The 24,496-nt window shown below is 34.5% G+C and overlaps 3 protein-coding genes across 3 annotated transcripts; 2 read left to right on the top strand and 1 right to left on the bottom strand.

Moving 5' to 3' along the window:
• Positions 1-1,156: 1,156 nt before the first annotated feature.
• On the top strand, positions 1,157-7,315 carry LOC141688960 (magnesium transporter MRS2-F-like). Its single transcript, XM_074493113.1, has 6 exons — positions 1,157-1,626; positions 3,373-3,549; positions 4,223-4,351; positions 4,990-5,135; positions 5,284-5,422; positions 6,788-7,315. Exons 1-6 carry the CDS (start codon positions 1,246-1,248, stop codon positions 7,061-7,063), a joined length of 1,248 nt encoding a protein of 415 aa, XP_074349214.1. The 5' UTR covers positions 1,157-1,245; the 3' UTR covers positions 7,064-7,315.
• Positions 7,316-8,376: 1,061 nt separating this feature from the next.
• On the top strand, positions 8,377-10,237 carry LOC141692706 (berberine bridge enzyme-like 26). Its single transcript, XM_074497627.1, has one exon. The coding sequence runs from the start codon at positions 8,575-8,577 to the stop codon at positions 10,147-10,149; it is 1,575 nt and encodes a 524-aa protein (XP_074353728.1). The 5' UTR covers positions 8,377-8,574; the 3' UTR covers positions 10,150-10,237.
• Positions 10,238-11,762: 1,525 nt separating this feature from the next.
• Positions 11,763-21,946, bottom strand: LOC141690025 (ultraviolet-B receptor UVR8). Its single transcript, XM_074494601.1, has 15 exons — positions 21,467-21,946; positions 19,227-19,303; positions 18,402-18,480; positions 17,831-17,890; positions 17,383-17,484; positions 15,909-16,002; positions 15,077-15,119; positions 14,906-14,951; positions 14,754-14,800; positions 14,539-14,641; positions 13,805-13,859; positions 13,634-13,700; positions 13,427-13,463; positions 12,930-13,009; positions 11,763-12,253 (listed from the first exon to the last, which is right to left on the bottom strand). The coding sequence occupies exons 1-15, from the start codon at positions 21,708-21,710 to the stop codon at positions 12,131-12,133; spliced, it is 1,257 nt and encodes a 418-aa protein (XP_074350702.1). The 5' UTR covers positions 21,711-21,946; the 3' UTR covers positions 11,763-12,130.
• Between the last annotated feature and the right edge of the window lie 2,550 nt (positions 21,947-24,496).

Here is a 24,496-nt window from a genome sequence, read left to right on the forward strand (position 1 = left end):
GCATGTATAACCATGGTTTATCCCAAATGTTGGACGCATCCTTGTCCTCCGGATAATGAGCCCATAGCAGATTGCAGGACAAATGATCCCAAGCATTTGGGTGCAAAGTACAGGATACTCCAAAATCTCCCAACGAGGATACCCGTTGACTATAGAGATAGAGCTCCCAAAGCACACACCACCCCACATCCCCAACGAGGACACTCATTGACTATCGGAGTAGGCATTTCGTCCAAGCATACACCTGAGGTCTCTGACCACGGATACCGCCTTCCCGTGATTGTATCACATAAAGGAGTTATTCAATAGAGTACCTGTAGAAGATATGTTAGTAATAATAATCCCTTTTCCTCTTAAAGCATTCAAAAAATTCGTTCAAGTAACATGTTGAAGCTCCATCCTAAATCATACTTTCTCGTTAGGGGGCGCCCTAAACTTGTATAAGTTGGTATAAGTTGGGACGCGCCCTAACTTTTTGGAAAGTAAGGGCTCTCCTGTCTTGTCATCATTTTAGGCGCACCTTCATATTTAGGGCGATCTCAGTTACCATTTTATGATGATGCACCCTTTACTTTTTGGGAAAGAGGGCAAACCTTGATTATGATTGACTCCTGGTATATCTGTCCTAATTTTATTTAATTGACCCGACTTTGAACGAGATGGTTCTTTTACCAAATTTTGGGCATAATAACATAAAAAACACGCGTTTAACAAATTTAAAGTGCGTTTTCTGAATTAATTTTAAAACCAATAAAGTTAACTCTCATCATTAAACACAATATTTGTGTTTTTGTCTCGATGAGTAAACACATGAAAAGTTTATATTTTTGAGTAAAGAAAAGGGTCATATTATTTCCAAATCGTGATATTGAGAATCATTACCCGAAATTATAGTATCACGAGCAGCAAACCACCCGACTAGTTAACAGTTAACACAGTCCAGCCAATAATTACGTAAATCCAGCGCAGCTTGGGAAAAAAGAAAAAGAAAATACAACTCCAGGCCGGGAAAAAAAAAATTAAGACAAGAAAACAAAAAACAACTTGACTTAAATACTTATTCTGTTATTCACTTTTAGTAAAAAATATAAAAATAGTAAACAGTTGATCTTTCAAACTCACGACACAAAATAATAAAATATCCTTATATGGCGGGAAACACATAGAACTTTCCTTTTCTGCCGAACACGAGAAAATAAAAAAACAAACTTATTAAAATAATCCCAAACAAACCCTAGCTCACCAATGGTGTCTCCTCCGGAAGATCCGACCCGAACCGCCGCGATTCACGCCGCTCCGGCGCGTCGCAAAGGCATCGGAACTCGCGTATGGCTCGTCGTTTCCGAGTCCGGCGAGTCTCACGTCGAGGAAGTCGGAAAACACTCGATCATGCGCCGGACTGGACTGCCGGCGCGTGATTTGAGAGTGCTTGATCCGATGCTTTCGTATCCGTCGACGATTTTGGGACGAGAGCGAGCGATTGTGGTTAATTTAGAGCATATTAAAGCGATTATTACTGCGGCTGAGATTTTGATGATTAATTCGACTAATCCGTTAGTTGTTCAGTTTGTTGTTGATTTGCAGGAGCGTGTTTCGACTCCGAGTGATCGAGTGAATTATCCGGAGGTATATTGAATTTGAGCTTTCGATTCGAGGTGTTTTGTTTTGTTGTATTGGAGTTATGTTTTGTTGTGTTGGATTTAAGTTTGGGCGAGCAGGTGTTGACTTTGTTGTTTATTTTTCGGAAATTTTTATCGTGAATTTAATATGATGTAGTGTGGATCAAATGAATGAATGTCTGATCAAGTTAGGAATTGAACTGTTTATATGATATTTAGATTTGATTGATTTTAAGTTTAGGTGTTGGCTTCGTAGTTTCATTTTCGAGGACTTGAAATGGAGAAAGTAGAGTGATGTAGTGTGGATTAAATTAATAAGTTTTTGTGTATTTGGATGATTTAGTAGGGAGTTGAACTGTTTATTTGAAGTTTAAATTTGATTTGTTGTGTTGTTGATTTTAAGTTTAGGTGTTGGCTGTGTAGTTTGATTTTCGGAAACCTGTAATCAAGAAATTAGAGTGATGTTGCAAAAGAAAGTTAAACTGTTTGTCTTGTTTGGATTAGAGGGAGTATTTGTTTGTGTTTGATGTTGTTATATTGACCGTGCACGTATATTATTTTAGATCAATATATCTAAGCATTTCTCTGCTTTTGTTACTATAGAGCTTGTTTGTGGCATCGTCTTTGTTTTAGAGAGCAAGATATGCAGTATGTGTGTGAAAATATATGCATACAATACTGGATTTTATGTTTGACCATTTATTATTATACCAAAGAATGGGGCAGTCCTATTACAAGCTGTGATCAGACATAGTAGGCCTATTTAGAATACTTTTTTACTAAGACGTTCCAGCTAGGCCCTTTTGAAACTAACGCGTAAGACTTTTTTCTCCCTGGGGGATTGAGGGGGGGGGGAGCTACTTCACTACTGGCCTTATGTATTGAAGCTTTATACGGATCTTTATGCGTTTGCCCCTAGGTTTCAATTGTGCTGCAGGTGCCCTATTTATTTGCAGCAATTTTTTCTTTAACTGTCTAGCCTATAGGTCCTATACTACACTTATATAAGAGTTATGAGATCCCAAAACTTTGTGCATATAAAATTAATAACTATTTTTCGAAAGATCACTTCCAAACTCTTCTAACTTTCAAGTCTCAACTCACAGTTATTCAAGTTTTCTTCACCCACTTCTAAAGAATTTTGAATATCAAGATTTAATAAGCATTATATTTGTATATCGTAATTACCAAATGACAGCTATTGCAAATGAAGGAAATTGTAGGATTATGTATCAGCTTGTGACCTGAGAAATTTGGTGGGAAGTGCACAACTTTTAAATCAAGTTATTGCTCCAAAGACGGGTGGCCGTGATCCACTCTTCGAAACAATAATGGGATTTTAAGTGAGGGGAGTGTTAGAATATATCAATATAATATATGATCCTGGTAAGAACTCCTAATATCTTAAGGTTTCAGGAGATTTGTTAACTTAACTAGTTTAGGCAAAATTTTCCCATTAGTTTCTGATTATGGTTTACAGCCTTTCTAGAACGCTATAGGAAATTCTACATGTTTAATAATGAACATTTGGGAAACAAGTTAAGATAGAATAAATTTAAATTTCTGTAGGGATGTGATTTATTTAGGTTTATGTATGCATAGAGACATGTTTGGGATCTGTTTTCATTAGGTTTGAATTGCATTTTTTAAATTAGCATTTTTTATTATGATTAAGGATGTGGCATAAAATTTGTATCTCGTGTTACAAGGAAACTAATGATAATTACTTGAATGGCACACAACTTGACTGCAGCAAGTTGAAGGCGATTTGCAGGCTAAAGGGCGTGCAACTCTTCCCTCAAATTTCAAGAAGGATGATCCAAATGCAACAGTTCTTTCGCCAGCAGGTGGTGGTCCAAAGATATTACCTTTTGAGTTCAAAGCACTTGAAGTCTGTCTTGAGTCTGCTTGCAGGTGTCTTGAGTCAGAGGTATGAAGTTTGATATCTAGTATTCTAGTCGTTCTTTCTCTCTGTCATTAGTTGGAAGCAAGAACTGGCCCCATTATAGTTTCTTACATCTTACTAGATGCCTGGGCCTTGGTTGTTTGAGGTTACATTACTATGTGAAGAAACTAATTGAAATTGGAATATAGGATGAAACTTCTGCATTAATCCTCCAATAACTAATATTTTCGTTGCAATTCTAGTATGTCACTATGGATTTACTATTAGTTTAAGTTACAAATTCTGCATTTGTGTCATTTTTCTTTGGGGGGTGGGGTGGGACTAAAGGTCAGTTACTGAATTATGGCTACTCACAAACACATGCCTCATAAGGCTCGAAACCTCGACCTCTTGTTTAAAAAAGAAGAGGGGTATCTAGTATCCACTTTGGTATAATGCGAGGGTTTATAGCTGAATATGTTGCTAACTAAGATTTAAACTAAACCCCATTGATACATAAGAATGTCTCTGAGACCTGTCACACACATAATTAGACCAGCAGCTAGATATTTAAGATACTCTGATCCAGATTTTAGGTTTATATTTTATACATGTTGGACCTTTATTGACCGCAACTTCTTTTTTATTATTTGAAGTATCACATTGATTTCGTTACTAGCTTTGCGTTAGCAAAATGATCTATTTGTATTTGTATCAGACTCAAACGCTGGAGGATGAAGCTTATCCAGCACTTGATGAATTGACATCGCAAATAAGCACGCTTAACCTTGAGCGCGTGAGACAAATAAAGAGTCGACTAGTTGCTATAAGTGGCCGTGTACAGAAGGTAAATGATAAATTGCTATAAGAATCAGATTCATGGAAATTGAATATCAATAGTTGAAAAAATCAACCCTAATGTCAAAACAAGCTTTACTGAGGTTACTGGTTTATATCAAGAAATGTGTTAAAATTAAGAGGTTCATGTTTATCGATTTATATATAATTACCTCCTACAAGTGCCGTTATTCATGTCTGATTACTTTCAGTTCTCAGAATAAATATACATATATTGGTCGCCCATATAAGATTTGAATTTTTTGTTTATGCTTCATTTAGCCATAATAGAAGTAAGAATATATAGTAGAGTTGATGTCTCTCATTGTTGCTAGGACAACCAGAATATTTAATTTAGTTTCTGGTGCTGGAGTTATATGTGGACAACAAACAAGTTAAGTTGATTATACCGATACATGTAAGGTGCTCAAATAACAAGTCACTCTTTTCCCTGCTTTAAATATGGCTGCTAATTGGGATTTCTGAATGGATATGTCCTCAGAAATCATATCCGTAAAGTTTTTATTACGATAAATTTTGTTGTAATTATGAATTTGATTCTGAAACATATTTTGTTTTTGTGACAGTATTTCTCCTTGATATGAATGCCAATTTAATGTATTATAAAGTTAACCCTGTTTTTCTCAGGTGAGGGATGAACTTGAGCACCTTTTAGATGATGACAATGACATGGCTGAAATGTACTTGACCGAAAAGCTTGCTGAAAGCTCAAGGGAAGAAATGTCTTTAAGAGAGGAACCAGGCATTGAAGAAGTTCCAATAGATGATCAAAGGTGATTACTGATGCTTTGAGTAATGTTTATGAAGTGAAATTGACATTGTGCTAATTGGTATACTAGAAGAATTTGTCTTGTACAACTGGAATTAAATAATGAAATATTAGTATAGAGTAGTGAGAAACCATTCATATACTGTTTGCAGATATGAAGAGTCTGAAGCAGAACAATCAGAAAACAACTCTAACATTTCTACTGTTCTCAAACCAAATATTGAGGAACTTGAGAGTCTTCTAGAAGCCTATTTTGCACAGATAGATGGTGTCTCCCAAAAGCTAGCTAATGTAAGTTTTCTTACTCTTGATTGCTCTTAACAAGATTGCACAAGCACCTTTAAATGGTACATCTGTTCATGTCTTCATGTTTCAGATGACTTTTCTGCTCTTGCATAACTGTTAAATGGTGCACTTGTCCATATATTATCTGGTTCAAATCTGTACTTTTCTGTGTTATCTAATCTAGGTTGTAGGTTCCTTATTATTTTTTTAATGCTGGGGACATGTTTCTTTTTTTGGATTGGGCGAGGGGGGATCAACAAGGATTGGACTTTTAGAGTTACAATCCTAACGCATACTGGGAGTATCTAACCCCTGGGTTACTCTCTGAATCCATATTTATATCATATTACGAGACTAAACTAGAAGAAACTTTGCCAATAGAATGAAGAAATCACAGAAGACTTTTTGGCAAGCGACACAGTTCTATCACTTGATAATTGGAGTATAGACGTTTTCTTATGAAGGCATGAACACTTTCCTGTAAGCTCGGCATTCTCATCATTTCCAAAACTTTGGTACTTTGACAAAATATCTTCCATGAAAGCTTATTATCCATTATATTATTATTTGTCTAAAACTCAATATTTTGAGTTTCATAAGCCCAAAAACATGACCATCTCAATAAAGAAGTCCCCTGTTCCTAATGCTTTGAATACTGGATTGAGGAGGGAGGGGTCTCCTTGGGTTTAATTTCTAAGTATATTTGTAATACCTCTATTTGGTTGGTTTGGTCTCACATACACATTTCACTATTACAACATACTGTTGAAATTCAGATATTTATCATCCCATGTCCTAACCGACATCCATGTGACATCATATATAGAACAGTGTGCAGCCTATGAGATTCAATGACGGTTACTGAAAGGATTTACGGTATGTGATATTCAAGAGTGATAAATACATAAGTTTGGACTAGGGATATTACTGGAGGAGTATAACTTTTATTGTGGTGTCGCGGCATTGTTATCATCTAATTCAGTATGATGCTAGGAATTGGTCTAGATTAGAAGTACCAGTTGTTAATTGTTATGGTTCTTGTTAGTCCTGCTAATTAGGATTTCTTGGTGTGCATGGGAGACTCGGTTTCTCAAATTACATTTGCCACTTTATTTAAAGCGTATACAATGTATACAAGTAAAATTAAAATTGGAGGTTTGCGTCAAATTGATACCATGACACTGAGATTTCCAGCAACATGCTACGTTATGACATGTTATCATACTAATCAATTAGTAATTATATAGAATATTTTCTTACCTACCATTGGAGTAGTTTCCCAGATTTTACTTTACTTTTTTCTTTCCTAGTTACTTTCTGAACTCTGTAAAACTTTACTTGACAACATTTTACATTTACCTTTATTTTAAGATGAACGAATACGTGGACGACACAGAGGACTTTATTAACATAATGCTGGATGACAAGCAGAATCAGCTTCTACAAATGGGAGTAATGCTAAGTACGGGAAACATGATACTGAATGCTGGAATTGTGGTTGTGGGTTTGTTTGGCATGAACATTCATATCGAGCTCTATCTAGGCCAGCCTAAACAGTTTTGGGAAACTGCTCTTGGTACAGTAGGAGGTTGCTTGGCTTTATACCTTATCGCGATCGGATGGGGTAAGAAGAGGAATTTAGTATAGATTTTCGAGAGTGATAATTGTGTGTTCTGCAGAACCACTCTTTCTAACTACTTTTTACAGTTATCTCATGGCAGAGGCAAATATTAATATACTTTTCCATAATCGATTATAAATGGTCATATAGACATTAGAAAGTATTCACTTATGAGTGAGTTTATTCTTGTATATAACTTATAAAATTCGTCCTGGTTTATATTAAAGTTAGTTCTAGCCCTGAAAGAACTAATCATCCAGCGAAATGATGCCTCGTTTATGATTGAATAATGTGGCCAAGCAACATTGTTACATACATTGCAACGAAATAAATATATTATTGTTTAAGAATATATAACTTTCGAATCAATATATTATTGTATCGAAACCTTTTATATGGGACATTCATACTGAAGTTTAAATATATTATATTATTTTCATAAGTTTATTATTATTATTATTATTATTATTATTATTATTATTATTATGTGTCATACATGCAAGTATAAAGTTTACATTTGTGATTTTTTTTTACTAAATTACAGTCAATATTGTTTGAATAAACAACTTTGGTAATTAGCTTATATTTGTCAAAAAAATAAAATTTTACATCCCAACCAAATTTTCAAAAACAGAGATGATAATAATTTGAGAGTATTATCTTAATATTTAGTAAGCCAATTGTTATTATGACATGAGTATGAGTAGTGCTAGGTATATCAAATATTTTTTCAATTTTTTTTATCAAATAATGTAGCTGACACACGTCTGATTTTGATTTGCGGATGCATATGAATGAACTCGTGTTCCCATATTATTATTAGGAAGGTTGCCAACTATTCACGTGACACATTAAATTTAAGTAATTTTCTGGGATAAAAATTTGGAATCTTTAACATTTTCCTTCTGATAATACAATTCATCCTGCATATTATAAACCTAAGAATCCTTAACACCTTTCAACCAAATTTTCGAAGCATGAAGAGCTTTATTTTGGTACCTCCTGCAAAAAAACATACTCCCTCCGTCCCACTGGATTCTTTACGTACTTTTGCCTCATGTTTGGCACGTACTTTAAGACTACTATAAAATATAGTGCTATAATTTTTTTTAAAATTTTCTTTTAATGTATAACGAACGACCCCAAGCCACCGGGACGGAGGGAGTAACAAATAAGAAAGAGGAGAGAAATGAAGAACTATAAATTGTAATAGAAAAACCTAGGAAATCCACACAAAATTTACCTCCATGTTTTCACTATATTCTCTTTCTTTGAGAGCAGCAGCGTTTGATCTTGGGAGTTGAGTTAGAGGAATAAACACGAAGCTTGAAGTTTCCATATCTTTTCCATTAATCATTCCATTACAAATTTGGCCGGCAAATGTACAAATGAAGGTATATACTATTACACCTTACAAGTTGCATGACAATTTCACAGCTTCACACTAATCCATCAGACTCATGCCCCTGTTCGGCATTATAAGTAGCAACTATGCGCTCATTCTGTACATCATCTCGATCAACACAACTCGAAAAAAATGACTTGTTTGTTGCTCTGTACTGTTTTTATTTGTCTGTTGACAGCGTTTTCAGGGGCAACAGCTTTGAGTACAGGGGATGAGTATCCGAAACCCTTCCTGCAATGCCTTGCTAACAATTCCCGTTCAATATCGAAAGTTGTTTTCACCCTGAACAACTCTTCTTATACACCTATCTTGCAGATTTCGATAAACAATCTTCGGTTTATGACCCCGGACACTCCTAAGCCCCTTGTCATCGTCACACCTGTAGACGAATCTCAAATTCAAACTGTTATATTTTGCTCGAAGGAATTTGGGATGAATATTAGAATCCGAAGTGGTGGTCATGATTTTGAGGGCCAGTCTTATGTGGCACAAGTCCCGTTTGTGTTACTTGACATGACTAATCTGAGGTCAATTACAGTAAACACAACAAATGGCACTGTTTGGGTTGATTCTGGTGCAACAATTGGTGAACTATACTGTGGAATCGCGGAGAAGAGTGATAAGCTTGGGTTTCCTGGCGGCCTTTGGACTAATGTAGGCATCGGTGGATTCATTAGTGGAGGAGGGTACGGCATGATGAGAAGGAAATACGGTCTTGCTGCTGATAATGTTCTTGATGCTCGTTTCATCGATGTCAATGGCACGATACTTACTAGGAAGACAATGGGAGAAGATCTTTTCTGGGCTATTAGAGGTGGTGGAGGCTCGAGTTTTGGAGTAATTCTTTCATGGAAGGTAAAATTAGTCCCTGTTCCTGAAATCGTGACTGTTTTTAGAACTGTCAGGACTTTAGAGGAGAACGCGACTGATATATTTTACAGGTGGCAAGATGTTGCTCCGAGATTTCCAAAAAGTCTCGATGTTAAATGTTATGTGCAGAGTGTGTTGAGCAATGTCAGTACTCGAGAAGATGGAAAAACCATTAAGATAACATTTGAATCCTTATACCTTGGTACTAAAAACAAACTACTAACCTTGATTCGAGACAGATTTCCTGAGCTGGGACTGAAGACAGAAGATTGTTCCGAACTCAGCTGGATCGAGTCAGGCCCTTTCTTTTCAAATCACACAGTTGGAACATCACCTGACATCATGCTGAACAGAACTGCTTTGCCTAAATTCAACTTCAAAGGAAAATCAGACTTTGCAAGGAGCATAATTCCGAAAGATGGCATACTGGGGATTTGGGAAATGCTGTTCAATGTTGCTCCTGAAGCTGCATTATTACAATTCACACCGTATGGGGGGAGAATGAACGAGATCTCGGAGTCTGCAATTCCCTTCCCTCATAGAGCTGGAACATTGTACATGATATACATGGGAGTATTTCTTGACACAGACGCGTCACAGCGCCTTAAATGGATCAACAGCATGTATGACTATATGACACCTTATGTTTCCAAGAATCCGAGGGCTGCATATGTAAATTATCTGGATCTTGATCTGGGAAATAATACTAACAATGAAGCAAGTGATTGGGGGAAGAGGTACTTCAAAAATAATTTTGGCAAACTAATGCAGGTGAAGAGTGTAGCTGATCCAGATAATTTCTTCAGGCATGAGCAAAGTATACCAACCCTATATTAATCTGGTTTGTCATTTGTTACCACTGTTTCTGTACAACTGTACAAGTACAACAATTGAAATAAATTTCGTGTGTATAAAATTTTATTATTCCCTCATTAATTTAGATGTTTCTCATATACATTTATAAAAGTTTGAATATAACACACTACATGACTTAACAAGAGCACGGTTGGATAACTTAAGTGTTTAAGAATTTATCTTCTGTCGTCCCAGATCCCGAGATTTTATTAGAACAGAAAAAATACATACCTGACAAGTCTTCTTACAATTATTGACCTCTTCTGCCCCGTGCCCAACTTCACAAGTTCATCAACATCAGGGTGTAAACGAGCCAAACTGTCCGTGACCTATCCGAGTTTGGCTCGTAAAAAATTTGAATTCGGCTCGAAAATTACCGAGCTGAGCTCGAGCTTCAAATTATTCGGCTCGTAAGGTTCGCGAGCCTTATCGAGCCTTATCGAGCCTCTATTGTTTTTAATTTTTTTTATTATAAATATATTTTTATATAAATATTAATATTTTTTATATTAAAAATATAAAAAATATTTAGTGAATTAATTCGAGCTTTCGAGCCTAACTCGAGCCTACCGAACATTTTACGAGCAGAACTTCGAACTTGAAATTAAAGGCTCGGTTGAGCTCACTCGAGCCCGAACTATTTTAATCGAGTTCGAGCCGAGCCTGACACCCCTAATCTGCATTAACAAGGATAGAAAAAATCAGGGAAATAAAAACCAAATTGACATGTTACAAAACATGGCTGTTTCAGAGAAACTAAAATAGGCAACAATACGCCTTCATTCTAATTAACATAACATCCATTTATCAGTAGTTGACTTCAAATATGTAGAACGAAAGAGGAATTTAGATTATAAATTAAAATCCTCTGACAGATGCAACAAAGGAACACACTTAATGGATTTCTTGTAAACGTGTATTGTGCATGCGCTTTAGAGAAAAGCTCCTGTTCAAAAACTCATAACCAAGTTACACATCAAATATATTTGTGTTCAACTCCTACCCGAAGTATTGTTTAATGATGCATTCGTGGTGGAGGTTCAAGCTTTAGAGTCATTCATTCGTGAGAGATTAATCAATATTGTGACTGTTTTCAGAATATTAAGAACTTAAGATGAAAATGCAACAAGAAGTTTTCAAGGTGGCAACATCTTGCTCCTACACTTTCAAGTAAGAACTATTACCTCTTGCTAGACTATCATGTATATAAGCACATATAAATTTCAGCAATTGTTACGGATATTGTCTTAACATTTTTAAAATGTAAACATAAAGGCTGAAATGTTATTGAACAGTTTTCGGGAAGGTAGCAAGTATAGTTTTTCCCGTCAATTTAAGGGCTGTGATCTGCAAATACTTGAGCAAGAGTTGATGCTCCCCGTGGGTTAAGAAAAGAAACGGGATACACCAAAACAGAGGAGTAAACATAGTTTCAATCTAATGATTTAAAGAAAAACCAAACTTAGGAGTAACAGAAAAAATCAACACCAAGGAGCAACTGAACGAACTTGTCCAATACTCTAAATAACTACACATTGTTTCTGTAATGCAAAGGATGTATCAAACACACCAGCAAACAAATAACTCAGGAACAATGATACATAATCATATTAAGATATGCAATGTTTTATTATCAGTTTCCAGAGATTTTACGAACCCTGTCAGGTAAGAATATTTGAAACCACCATTAAATGGCCTTTGCTCCCCAAAGGAGCTTTCACTATTGACATTGCAACATTGCAATTGACAGCAATTATTCTCTATATAACAGATTTACACAGTTTATCATTTACAACATTTTTGGATATACAACACTGATTGTTCTTCATGTACAAGGTGTATAAATGACCACTATTGTTGTACATGGGAAGATACTGGCATGCAACGACTGGGTTCCTCAGATCAACAGAATTATATACCACCAACATCTCCATCAACATATTTGGTCGCAAAAGCTGCCATGTCAATTTAAATACTCGAGTATAGCAGCTGTATGATTAAAACCACACGATACCTGCAATGCTTTTACATTATTTCCGAAACTTATCATCATTGGTTCAATGTAGTCTATATCGTCCCCCAAACCCTGCAGTAAGAAATTATGTTATGTAAATAATAAATAAAAGGTGATAAAAGAATATAGAATTAACAGGGTCTAGCAAGTTAATAGAAGTCATGATTGTCAGGTAGGTTCCAGCAGACAAGTAATGGACAGGTACAAGATGTACGTTATGCAAGCTATACAAATTCTTTATACACGCAAGCAAGCACGTGCGAGTGGGTGTAATATTTTTGTGTCGCTCTGTGCAGGAGTGTGATGTAAACAACAAACTTTCGGAAACGAAGTAACAATATGACCTGACAATGTTATTAACCAAATCATAAAACCACTCTCTCGCCCACGTAGTAGATTTCACATATAATAAAAAGAAAATGCAAGTTGCATGTTGGTTTTTACTAGTTCCCTAGGTAGGAATCCATAGAGCAGAGTCAAAGTTCTACAGACTACAGTTAAAGGAGAGAAACTAGTAGTGTTCAGTTTATCAATGAGTATAAAATATGCTATAGTAACACATCTATCTGCCACACTGAGTGACACTTCAATGTGACCCTATTCCGCTAATTTATTCACAAAATCTGCCATAAAAAAAACTTTTAAAGCATTTTGTGATGATATAGATTAGAACATAATAATGCAATTGGTACATAATTGGGCAATCATGTTGCAGAGTAATATATGGCAAAGAGAAGTAGAGCCATACCAATTGTCCTCCTGAAGAATGACCATCAACAGAGAATGTTCCTTGTGAACCTCCCCAGCCCCAAGTAAAAATATTGCCTCCTGGATGTAAAAGATTATTGAGTCATTGACAAACTATATTTTCAAGGCTCTTGAAGTAGGTGAAAAAATTCAAACGTCTTTTACAATGGATCGGAATGAGTATTACGAAGGAAGTGAAATTATCAATATCACATTATAAAACAAAATTATGAAAAAAAATCCAAATTACTGAATGAGAAAGTCAACCAAGCTTCAGGGATAATATTAAAAAATGAGTCAACCATGTTTGGAAGGAGGGGCATCTAAAGTATACTTTAACTACCTTCAAATGTACTTTTTACGAAAATGAACAGAAATATAGGTCAAAATTCTTTCTTCTGAATAAAGATTGAAAATTTGTTAATCATTAGTTTTAAAGATCTATATTCTATAATATATTATTGCATGAGAGGCCTATCATTATACACGCATACGAACCAGAAATTGCTGCAGTATGCTTCCAACCACAAGATACCTGCCAATAATATTTGCAGAAGAATTATAACATGAGAAGAATGAAAAACTAAAAGCAAATTTATATACAGCCAAAATAGTTCAACAATTTTTTACTTAAATGTCTAGACCTTTATTTGGGGAATTAAATAATGAAAACCAAATTTTACAGAGAATGCGAGTATTACAAACCTTCCAAACTGGATGTTTCACAAGCGGACCCTCAACTCTTTCAGGAAAATGAGCAACTTCTCTACGACTGATAAAGATAATGCATTAATCAATAACTAACTATCAAGCATACCACATTAATGACTTTCTGGATGTAACGATTCTAGGACAAATATCACAAAACAAACCTACCCAATGCCAAGGCAACCATTCTCATTTGTACCCCATGTGAACAGCTCTCCACCATCTATTTGACATAGCAAACAACAAAAAAATAAAATATATACATATATAGATCTTTAGTCCTTTATTAATTTGGCATATTTATGTTCCGACAATAGGATTTTGGAAAACAGACATTATAAAAAACAAACAGAAGGAAAAGAAAGAACAGATTTCCTGTGCTTCAGATATACAAGTATAAATTGTAGTGATCTAAATGAAGCAATGGTAAAAATTAGAACTCCACCTAAGAGACACTTAATTTTTTTAAGACTGGGAGATTGCTCATTAAGCTTTTATAACTTCAACCCGAACTGTAACAGTAAACAATATAACGGAAAAATTATTTTTTTTTAAAATTTAAGGCCCTCACTCCTTCCTTACTACATACACTGTAAACTACTGAACTCCCGTTAGCTCATTTTGGACCACCTTCTGAGAGAGGAACCTTTATCAACTTCAAACCGAGCAGCGGCTAAAAGCTTCTTTACAATTAAAATAAATTTTATCTGCTTTTACTTACTCAGCAAGTTAGTAATAAAAATTTGGACGTATACATTATAAACAGCTCGTGATTTTTTTTTAATTTCTGCTCTCAAACATATATATCTTTTTTTCCCCAATTATCACGTATACATATCATGATCGAAGCAACTGCAATATATTAATATTTTATGTGAAAGTAAATAAATAATTAAACGCACTTGTAATAACACATGTATGATAACCCCCACATGCAACTTCATCCGAGTGTGGAACTTTACTAATTGCAGACGGTGTAGTAGCAACCTTGGATTCTTCAAAGCCCTGCATGCATAGTTTTACAGTTAATAAATTAGCAGATGCAAATGAAGTAATGAACATGAACACAAGAACAGGACCTATCAAATTTTTAAGACTTACATTGTATGTAACTTACCAGTTTCTTGACAGATCCTTCTCCAAAAATAAAGACAGAGCCATTTTCTAAAGTTAAAAGCACAATCACCAAGAAAAGAGATTACATATACAGGCTTGAAAATAACACCAAATGTAAAAACAACAAACACATATTCGGATAAATTCAAGTACCATCAACACATGCTGAATGCATCATCCCAGCAGCAACAGATTTGATCTATGTTGTATAGCAATAATGTAGCGGAAGATTAGTTAAAAAAAATAACTTTAATAATTGGAAACAAAACCTTTCGCATATGATAACAAAATAAAACAGCACGAGTAAATACTAGTAAAAACTACCTTGACTCCTTCAAGTTTTTTTATAAGCCTTGGTGTATATTCACTGAAATACAACAAAAAGAGAGTTAAAAATGCAAATGTTTATCCGAGGTAGTGGATTTAGCTCCAATTTTGAAAAATAAATAAGCCCATCCCCGTAGTGAAACAAAAAACATGTAAAGCTCAAGCTGTATAGTGTATGCTATTATGATTTGATAACGCATACAGTATAAAGTACATAGTTAGTTCTAGGGATTATACCCACTTAATACTATGTATCTGCCTTCTGTTTCTTAAATATACATAGTATAAGTTTTAAGCATTCATTAAATTTGAATAGAATGCAATATAAAAACGTGAGAAAATATTGAACTGCCAACTTTTTTGTACCGCTTTACCCTCTAAGTTAATTATTCGATGTTCACGAGCACACATATGGATACCACCAGTTTACTGATGAGTGATGAGGGAATTGTAAGAAGCAAGGGGAAAAGGTGAATGCAATCTTTTGCATGGGATAATGTGCAAGATAACCTAATTATAAAAATTAATCATCTACCAGGAAGTAAATATGCTGCTCTTGGTCTTCTTCGGAATATATTAGGATCTATAATCGACGTGATTCCTTCACTTTTAAGGCAAATTAGAAAATATTTAGAGTACATTTACATGTAAGGAAGTTCCATTTATTAGTAGACAAACTGGGCAGAGCATGTTTTCAGATGCGCTTGCTCTGGGAAACCTTTTCTTTAACAAGGATAGATAGAAACAAGGTGTCCTAATAAGGTTTCTAATGAACCAGAACCATACAAGAAAGGAGAATTAATTACTAATGATAACCATCTGTGAAAACCTGCTACTCCTTAAAAAACCAAAGATGCTTGACTGATGTCCATGCCCGAGTCTGCCAGATCCTCCCCCTCCCCAACTTAAGGCCTCACCTTTGTCTGAAATGATATGAGAGATAATTATGATCAATCATCATTTTCATCTAAGCTAGTGAAAAGTCTGAACCCACACTTCTGCAGTTTCAGATTTTGGGATCATATCAGTTATTTTACAAAACTTATACAAACGACTACAAATGTTCTTTTACAATATTGGGTTTCTATTTTTCATAATTTTATGAGTACGAGAATTGGATTTTACTGCATAATTCAGCAGATGAAGGTTGTGCAGAAAGTCCAGATGGTCCTGATGTACTCGGTCTTAGAATTATTTATCACAAGGAGGCTGTTTCCAGAAATTGAACCTGGGTTCTTACAAGTAGCAAGTAAACATCGCAAATTCACGGTAAGTGTGACATTCAATTTCTAATACTTACTATTTACTAACTTTTGAACATAATATACTATGCACGCATCTTACAAAATGATCATGTTGACCATATTTAGTCAACAAAAACCCTTACTTGGAGCAAGCAAGTATTATTAGCAAAGTACAAAACTATGAAATTTTTCAGTAGATAGCGGTTTACCAAGTAGAAAATAACAATTGTAAGTGACCCTGCTAAGATTAGGAATGTTTAAGCTGTGTGGTGGTCAAGAAATAAAATGAGAATAGTGATATGCGGAAATGCCTGGTTGCCGAGTTTAATGACAATCCAGTGATCCACTAAATAATTTTAAATAGACTAATTTGCCTCTCAAAGAATTTAGAATGATTTTCCAATAATTCATTCCTTCAAAACATGAGCAGGAGTTAAATCATAAAGGACCACTTACTCAGCACGAATGCTGATTTGTTAATTTCCAATGTGACACGCCCAAAATAGGCCACCAGGCACCAGCAATAATTCAAAAGCTCCGTATTGAATAGAAATAGATTTAAAATATTGACTGATCATCGAAAGCTGGAAGTTCATTAATGCTTTATGGAAAAATACAGACCGGAAAAGATTAAATATCCGACCATGTGAAATCTGATAAGTGTAATCAAGATGAGAGTAAATATGGAATCACTTCAGTTACAATTTGTTTTCTGAAACTATTTCCAATTGCATTTTACACTTCAGTAGTGACTAGACATTGCTCAAGCTGTACAATTTTTGAGTTGTCTGGTCAAAATGTGTGTGTTTGGGACTGTGGGTGGGAAATCAATAAAGAGCTGACCAAACTGCAAGGTGCCTAAAAGTACAGCATTGAAATAATTAGTTTTCCAGATCTTTTTAATTTCTAACATTAAAACAAAAGGGTTTTAAACCTATGATACAGGTTGAATTACTATATGAACGTAAGGTTACAAAAAATACAGCACTTCGGAAAAAATATATATAATGTCATGCTCCGCCAGTGTTCTGCAGAAAAAGATGAAAAAATATAGCAAACCTGTAACAGCAACCGAGTGATCACATCCCAATGCTACCATTTCAATCTGAACTCCATTTAAGCATTCAACTTTAGTTGGTGAAGAAACTACTTTAGAGGCCCCTGCAGATATATACCATTTCTATGAGCTTTCAAGTAGTTCGGTGTAGTGCCAAACAGTAAAGATTGCAATACCATGTATCTTAAAATACTGGAGAAAATATCACAAATTAATCAATTATCATAAATTGAGAGAGAGAAAAATGCTTAAATGTTTGTGTCAAGGATATCAAATCTTTTATATGTGTAAATAATTGAACCCAAATTAGTTGATGATTCTACATATAAGGTTTCAGCAAACTGGCATGAGTCCTGATAAAAATTATACAGATCTACGCCAAGAATTAAGATAAAAAAACCAGTTGAAAAACATGATTAATGTTGAAAAACTAGAACGTTTAGTCCATACTCTTTCCAAGGCCGAGTTGTCCGCTTGAGTTTTTACCCCACATATAAAGATCTCCATCCACTGCAATAAATTAGAAGTCATATTTAAAAAACGTACTTGCAAACATTGTCTTCCTACTTAAACATATTACAGGTATATATATACGTGAAAAATGTATCATTTAAAAAATTAAGATTAAGGCTTCCAGAATTAAGATGGTGCTCCATCCCCCAGGTAACAATGGATCAATAATACATATTACTAGTAGGTGCTTGTACAGGAAAACTCTCTACCAATAAAACCAAATCCCGGGAAAATAATACGGTAATATTATATCAGAATTACTATTTATCAACTTTGACAGTATAGAAATTATAGAAAATTAAGGAGAATAGCTCAATAGCCCTTTACGTGGCATAGAATTCTGATTATTACAATCAAATATGTAATATAACGAATCAAATATTGAATATAATGCTAGCCTGCAAAATTAAGGATATGAGAAGTAAGAAATTTTTAATGGTAACACAAAATTTAGTCACCTATTATTGTGACGCATGAACTACCTACTAGGGTGGTTCTACTTTTAAACCTGTAATGGCTGATGAATGACTATAACCAGCTGACACTTTGGCAATTTCCTTTGGAAGTCCAGATATTTCAATTGGATCCTACAATTAAAACTCCAACAATTAGAAACTGTACAAACATTATTTATCTCTCCCATACACCAAATAACACTGGAATTGGTGTTGTAATTCATAAGATAATGCAACTCAAAATCATTTCAAAAAATTGATGCATAATTACTATTAAAAAAACTGGTTTCGGAGCTTCTTAATACTTAATGAGAATTTGAGCTAATAGCAGTGTGTTGAAAAACCTTTGCTCAACTTTGAAATTAATTCATCCACATATCTGTATAGTATAAATTAATCTGTTATAGAGTACGTTCTCTCAACCACTATCATGGCAGAGCTTCTCAAGAAACAAAAATGATATGGATATTATTCCTCAGTTTATATTAGCTTCCGCAACGTCAAAACACACATAATATCTCTGGACAAGCAGATATATGTATATGCATAAATATCTAATTAGTTGCTGATAAGAAGGGTATGCAATGAAAGGCAAAAGGTATTAATCTTTAGATTGTAACTCTTTATAACCGTCGCCAAGAGTGGGATGACAACCTCCAACGAATCCATGAGACCTGGGCGTCTTGGCTTTAGTACTCAGTTTTGTATCACTTAAACATTTTGTCAATTTTTTTAGCATCAGAATTCATGATAATGTGACCGTAAGGGCAAAAGTGAAACCAATCACTGTAAAGTACGATTGAAGCAAACAAGATACAAAAAACAACTACGCACTAAACAGCTAAAGGATAACAACATGCCAAATGAATAAAACATACAGTTGTATAACTTATATTGTCTGATGAGCCAAGCTGTCCATAATCATTGAGCCCGGTGGAATAAACACGACCACATTCTGTCGAAAAAACAAGGATAAATTTATAGAAGCGGCACCAAAAGCTATCAATCTCAAATTTATGATCAAACTACACTTATCATTATAAGTTAAAAAAATGAATTACCACAAAAACGTACAATCGGACAGAAGAGTTCAAACCATAAATTATTCTAAACACAGAGAAACACATGAAATCATCCTCATTCTATGTGTTCCCCTTTTTAATCGCCACACTGAGGCATCGTGAAGCCTCCTTCACAATATTAAGTTATTTTAAGCACTCTTAATTTTACTCCATATTAATCTAAACCAGACCCCAACAACATCACTCACAGTTCTCGACACCGACATAGGACACACACATATATATTCTAATTTTTATACTCTGTTCCTTTCCTATGTTCGCATATATAATCAAATCAAGTTAATACATAGAAAAACTTTCCTTGCATCTTATAAATGATTTGCCAAAAAACAACTCTAAAATGGAATAGCATAGTTCAAATTATAAAATTACAAAACAGCGAGACACATCGACTTATCCTTATTTTATAATTTTCCCCTTTCCAATTGATGAGGACTCAAGAAACCTCCTTGAAAATATTAAGTCACAATTCAAGCATATATTATCTTTTAGGCATACTCCCTATTTATCCAACCAAACCCCAACCGCATCACTTTAGTTATCAACACTGGCATACAACACACACGAACACACACATACATATTCTAATTTCAGTACTCCATTCATTCCCCTGCATCCGCATAAACAATCAATTAACACATAGCAAACTATTTTAGCAATCAAACATAATTAACACGCAATTTAAAAGCACGAACATAACAAGGTAATTTACTCCATTCATTCCAGTGTTGTTAAAGGCGCGCCGAGGCGCAGCGAGGCGCACTATTAGCGCATAGTTCTTACCGAGGCGCAGCGCCTTCAATGATGCGCGCGCCTAGACCCCTGAGGCGCGAGGCGCAACGAGGCGCAAAAAACAGTAAAAATAGTCAAAAACAGCCCTAAAACCCATACTTTTTTAAGCCTATAAGTGTTTAGAAATTCATGTTATCAATAATAACAAAAGTGAAGATATATCCTTACATAGACATGAATATTCTACTTCTTTTCTACTCAGTAAAGCAGTGTGTGTATTATGTATATATATAGTTTAAATAAATAAATAAATATATATATATATATTGGGTGTGTATACAAATATATATATAGTGTATATTCTTACACCTGTAGTGTTATACATACTAATATACCATGTATTTACTTGTTCTTTTGTGTTTCCGGCTACATACTAATATATATGTATGAATTTACACTGTAAAGGAGCAATAGTGATAGTAAAAAAATTAATCCAACATGAAAGTTCCTATAAGTTTCATATTCCTATTTGTGGTGTTTTTGCATAATTCTATAATAAATAATTTGTTTTCTAAATAAATTCTTTTCACTTCGATAAGGCGCGCGCCTCGCCTCACGCCTCATCGCCTAGGCTCCAAGGCGCCTCGGTGCGCATCTCGCCTTTAATAACACTGATTCATTCCCATATGTCGGCATAAACAATCAAATTAATACATAGCAAACTATTTTAACAATCAAACATAATCAACACGCAATTTAAAAGCATAATTGTAACACAATAATCTCACTACTCCATTCATTCCCATAGGTCCGCATAAACAATCAAATCATACCTATCAAACTATTTTAATCAATCAAACACAATCAACACGCTATTCAAAAACCTAATCCTACCACAATAATCTCACTACTCCATTAAACTCCTTACATTCACACAACACAATCAATCAGGCACTCACACACCTCAAACTCGTAAACAATCAAAGCACGAAATCGAAAAACTCAGATAATTTAAAAACCTAATCCTAACACAATAATCTCACTACTCCACTCATCTCCCTATATCCACACAACACAATCAATCAAGCACCGCCACACCTCAAACTCGTAAACAATCAAAACACAAAATCAAAAAAAATCAGATAATTTAAAAACATAATCCTAACACAATAATCTCACTACTCCACTCATCTCCCTACATTCACACAACACAATCAATCAGGCACTCGCACACCTCAAACTCGTAAACAATCGAAACACGAAATCGAAAAAATTCAAATAAAACAATAACACCACACCACAACCTGTTAAAAAAAGAGTGTGAGCACCGCCACAAGCAATCTGACAAACACTCTGATCACCGAACGAAGAAATGTTCACCGGTCGCCACTGAGACTCTACACTACCTAACCCTAACCTTCCGTAATCGCCGTTCCCCCAAACCGCCGCTACTCTCCTCGGTTTCTGCGCTTCGTAACCACTTGAAATCCACCTCTTATAGAGAAATTCAAACCCTAGGTTTCGAATTTTAGGTAATTTTGTTAACATTTTTAGGAGCAGTGTTCATGAGAGATGTGAAGAGAGAGATAGAGAGAGAGAGAGAGAGAGAGAGAGAGAGAGAGAGAGAGAGAGAGAGAGAGAGAGAGAGAGAGAGAGAGAGAGAGAGAATTGAATGAGTGAATTGTGCGTGTTCGTTTATACAGGCACCGACTGTGTTTTGGTTGCTGTGTGGCAGGGAGGTGCACTACGCTTGTAATTTTGTGTGCAGTTGTGCACCATCAGCATCAGCACCGTTGAGTTGGTCATTTTGTAATTTAAAAATTGGAAATGGATTTGGATCCGAAAAATCGAACCGAAATTTATTGAATTGAGATCCAATCCAAAATTCGAATTATATAATCCGATAGTTATTCGAAAATTTAATTATACCGATCCAAAAATTACCCAAACCGAAAATGATCCGAAATAATAGATCTGATTATAAATTGGAATCGAACAAAACCGAGTCATATATTATTCGAAACGAATATGATCCGAAATAAGTAAAATTCATATTTAAAAGTATTTTATTTTATGATAATATTATTATTTAATCATAATATTTTGTAGAAGTACATGATATTATATTAAAAATATTATATTTAATAAAAAAATATTTTTTTAAGTCTCAGAAATTGAAAAAATGAATAATGATCCGAAAATATCTGAACCGAATTTGTCAAATTTTAATCCGAATTTCAGTCGCTTTTAATCCGAATAAACCCGAACCGAATCACATCTAATTTGATTGATCTTCAATTATATCATAATCCGAAAGTGGAACCAATCCGAAATTGATCCAATCCGAAACCGATCCGGTTATCCGATTTGTCAGGTCTGTTTATGACCAACTCTGTACAAATTGCCAAGTCATTCTGTACAATTTTTTTGTACACAATTATGTATATAACACTATTTTTCAAAATTATATTGGACATTTAAAAAGAAGGAACGGTTTATTTTATCGTATATAACCCGCAGCCGCTACGTTCGCATGCGCACGGGGTAATCCCTGCAAAACACGTGAACCAAATAAATCACATTTAAGTGATGGGCTCTGACTCAGGAGTCATAATCATAAATTTTCGTCCAATGGGATTCGAACTTGTGACCAGAAGGATAGTTATCCTTTTTTTAACAAACTGAAAAACCGTGAATGCAACCTCGAATATTATCAAAACAACTTAAATATATAACGTAAAAGAAAGTTGTTTGTGATTTTCGGTGTCAGGCGTATTTTTTTGAAAACGCATTTTTAACATGCGTTTATGACCTCAGTGCAGAAATGCGTCTATCAAGCTTAAACGCATTTCTTTTCAAAATCTTGAGGTCCAATTAGGAAAGCTAGGTTTCGTAAAAAAGTGATAAACACATATTTATATTATGTTTTTAAATGATAGAAAAGACCATATTTCATTGTTGATAATATTTTGAGCCTTTTCCCCCAAATTGTGAGGCTAAGGGTCAGTTTTCAATATGTTAGGCCTACATGTAATGTCATGCCATGTCTGCTTGCTTTAGGTTTTGAATTGGAATTAAAATCACTTCCTCTACTTCAAAGCCCACATACGACGAAGACTTTTTGTTGCCGACTCCAAATTCGGGGGTCAAAAAGTTTTATAAAACGTTCTTGGTGGAAAAAAATGTGAATTTAATTTACGAACTTTATTACTGTCAATTTGATCAAATTTTAATTAAAGATTGTATATATCATGTAATTACAAAAAATAATAGAATCATATTAATTCAAACGTATATCATACGTTAAGATGCCTTTCGAATTTTTAAACTTATTATATTAATGGTACTATTATGTGTAAATATTAGTAAAAAAATCGATCCATTATATCTGAAAAAATACAATACAAAAGATTTGGAAGGAATATGTTTTTTTTGGGTTAAAAATGCAATGATACTATTAGGGTTTTGATAAGTCTACAATATTATTATATTATTAAGATTATAATTTTAGAAAATGATCTCTTTACTTTAATTTGCCAACCCCTTCAAATGAGATTGTTGTCTTATATTTATACTAAGTCCCAAATGGGCTTTTTTCTTACAAAATGAGTCTTCTTGGACTTTACATTATGTTTCACAATTATCCTAAGTATAACTCATTTGGGTCGTATTGTCCTGGTCCAACATTTGTCTCCCTCCCAATTTGCGCAATATCTTTAGATTTGTGTTTTTCTACTTCTTCAATTTTGCGCTTTGAAACTTGAGATTTTGCTTCGGTACCTGAATGAAGTTAGTGATCGGATAGGGGTATAAAATGAAAAAGATGTTAAGAAAAAAACATGCAAGAAAACAAAAAACAATTGTAAACTTAAAATAGAAGTGAAATGTGTGTACTAAAAAAGAAAGAAAAATAATATTTTTTGTTTACTGTCATTTATAAATGCATTTTATTTTATGCATATATTGTTTATATATATATATTATCCTTTTTTTAAGCGTATAAGCATTTTGGCTTTTTGTTTTCTGGGGATTTGTTGATTTGAAGCTCGGACAGTTCAGTTTCCTTCCTTCTCAACAAAACCGCGGAACCTGCCCGGAGATTCTCATTCCACCTCACACCTTCGGTTATTGTAACCTATCACCTGAAAGTTCATTTCTGCCTCTTATTGTGTTATTTTTGCTTTTGCCGTTTATATTTCTCAATTAGTCTATTTCTTCGTTCAATGGATCATTCTAGCTCTTCTTCTATCCGTACCACTTCCGATCGAGATCTTGGTAAGCGACCCATCGAGGAAGGTGATCAAGAGTCCTTCTTGAATCTAAATAATTTGGAG

The sequence above is a fragment of the Apium graveolens genome, chromosome 10, assembly GCF_009905375.1.
Source record: "Apium graveolens cultivar Ventura chromosome 10, ASM990537v1, whole genome shotgun sequence".
NCBI classification, from domain to species: Eukaryota; Viridiplantae; Streptophyta; class Magnoliopsida; order Apiales; family Apiaceae; genus Apium; species Apium graveolens.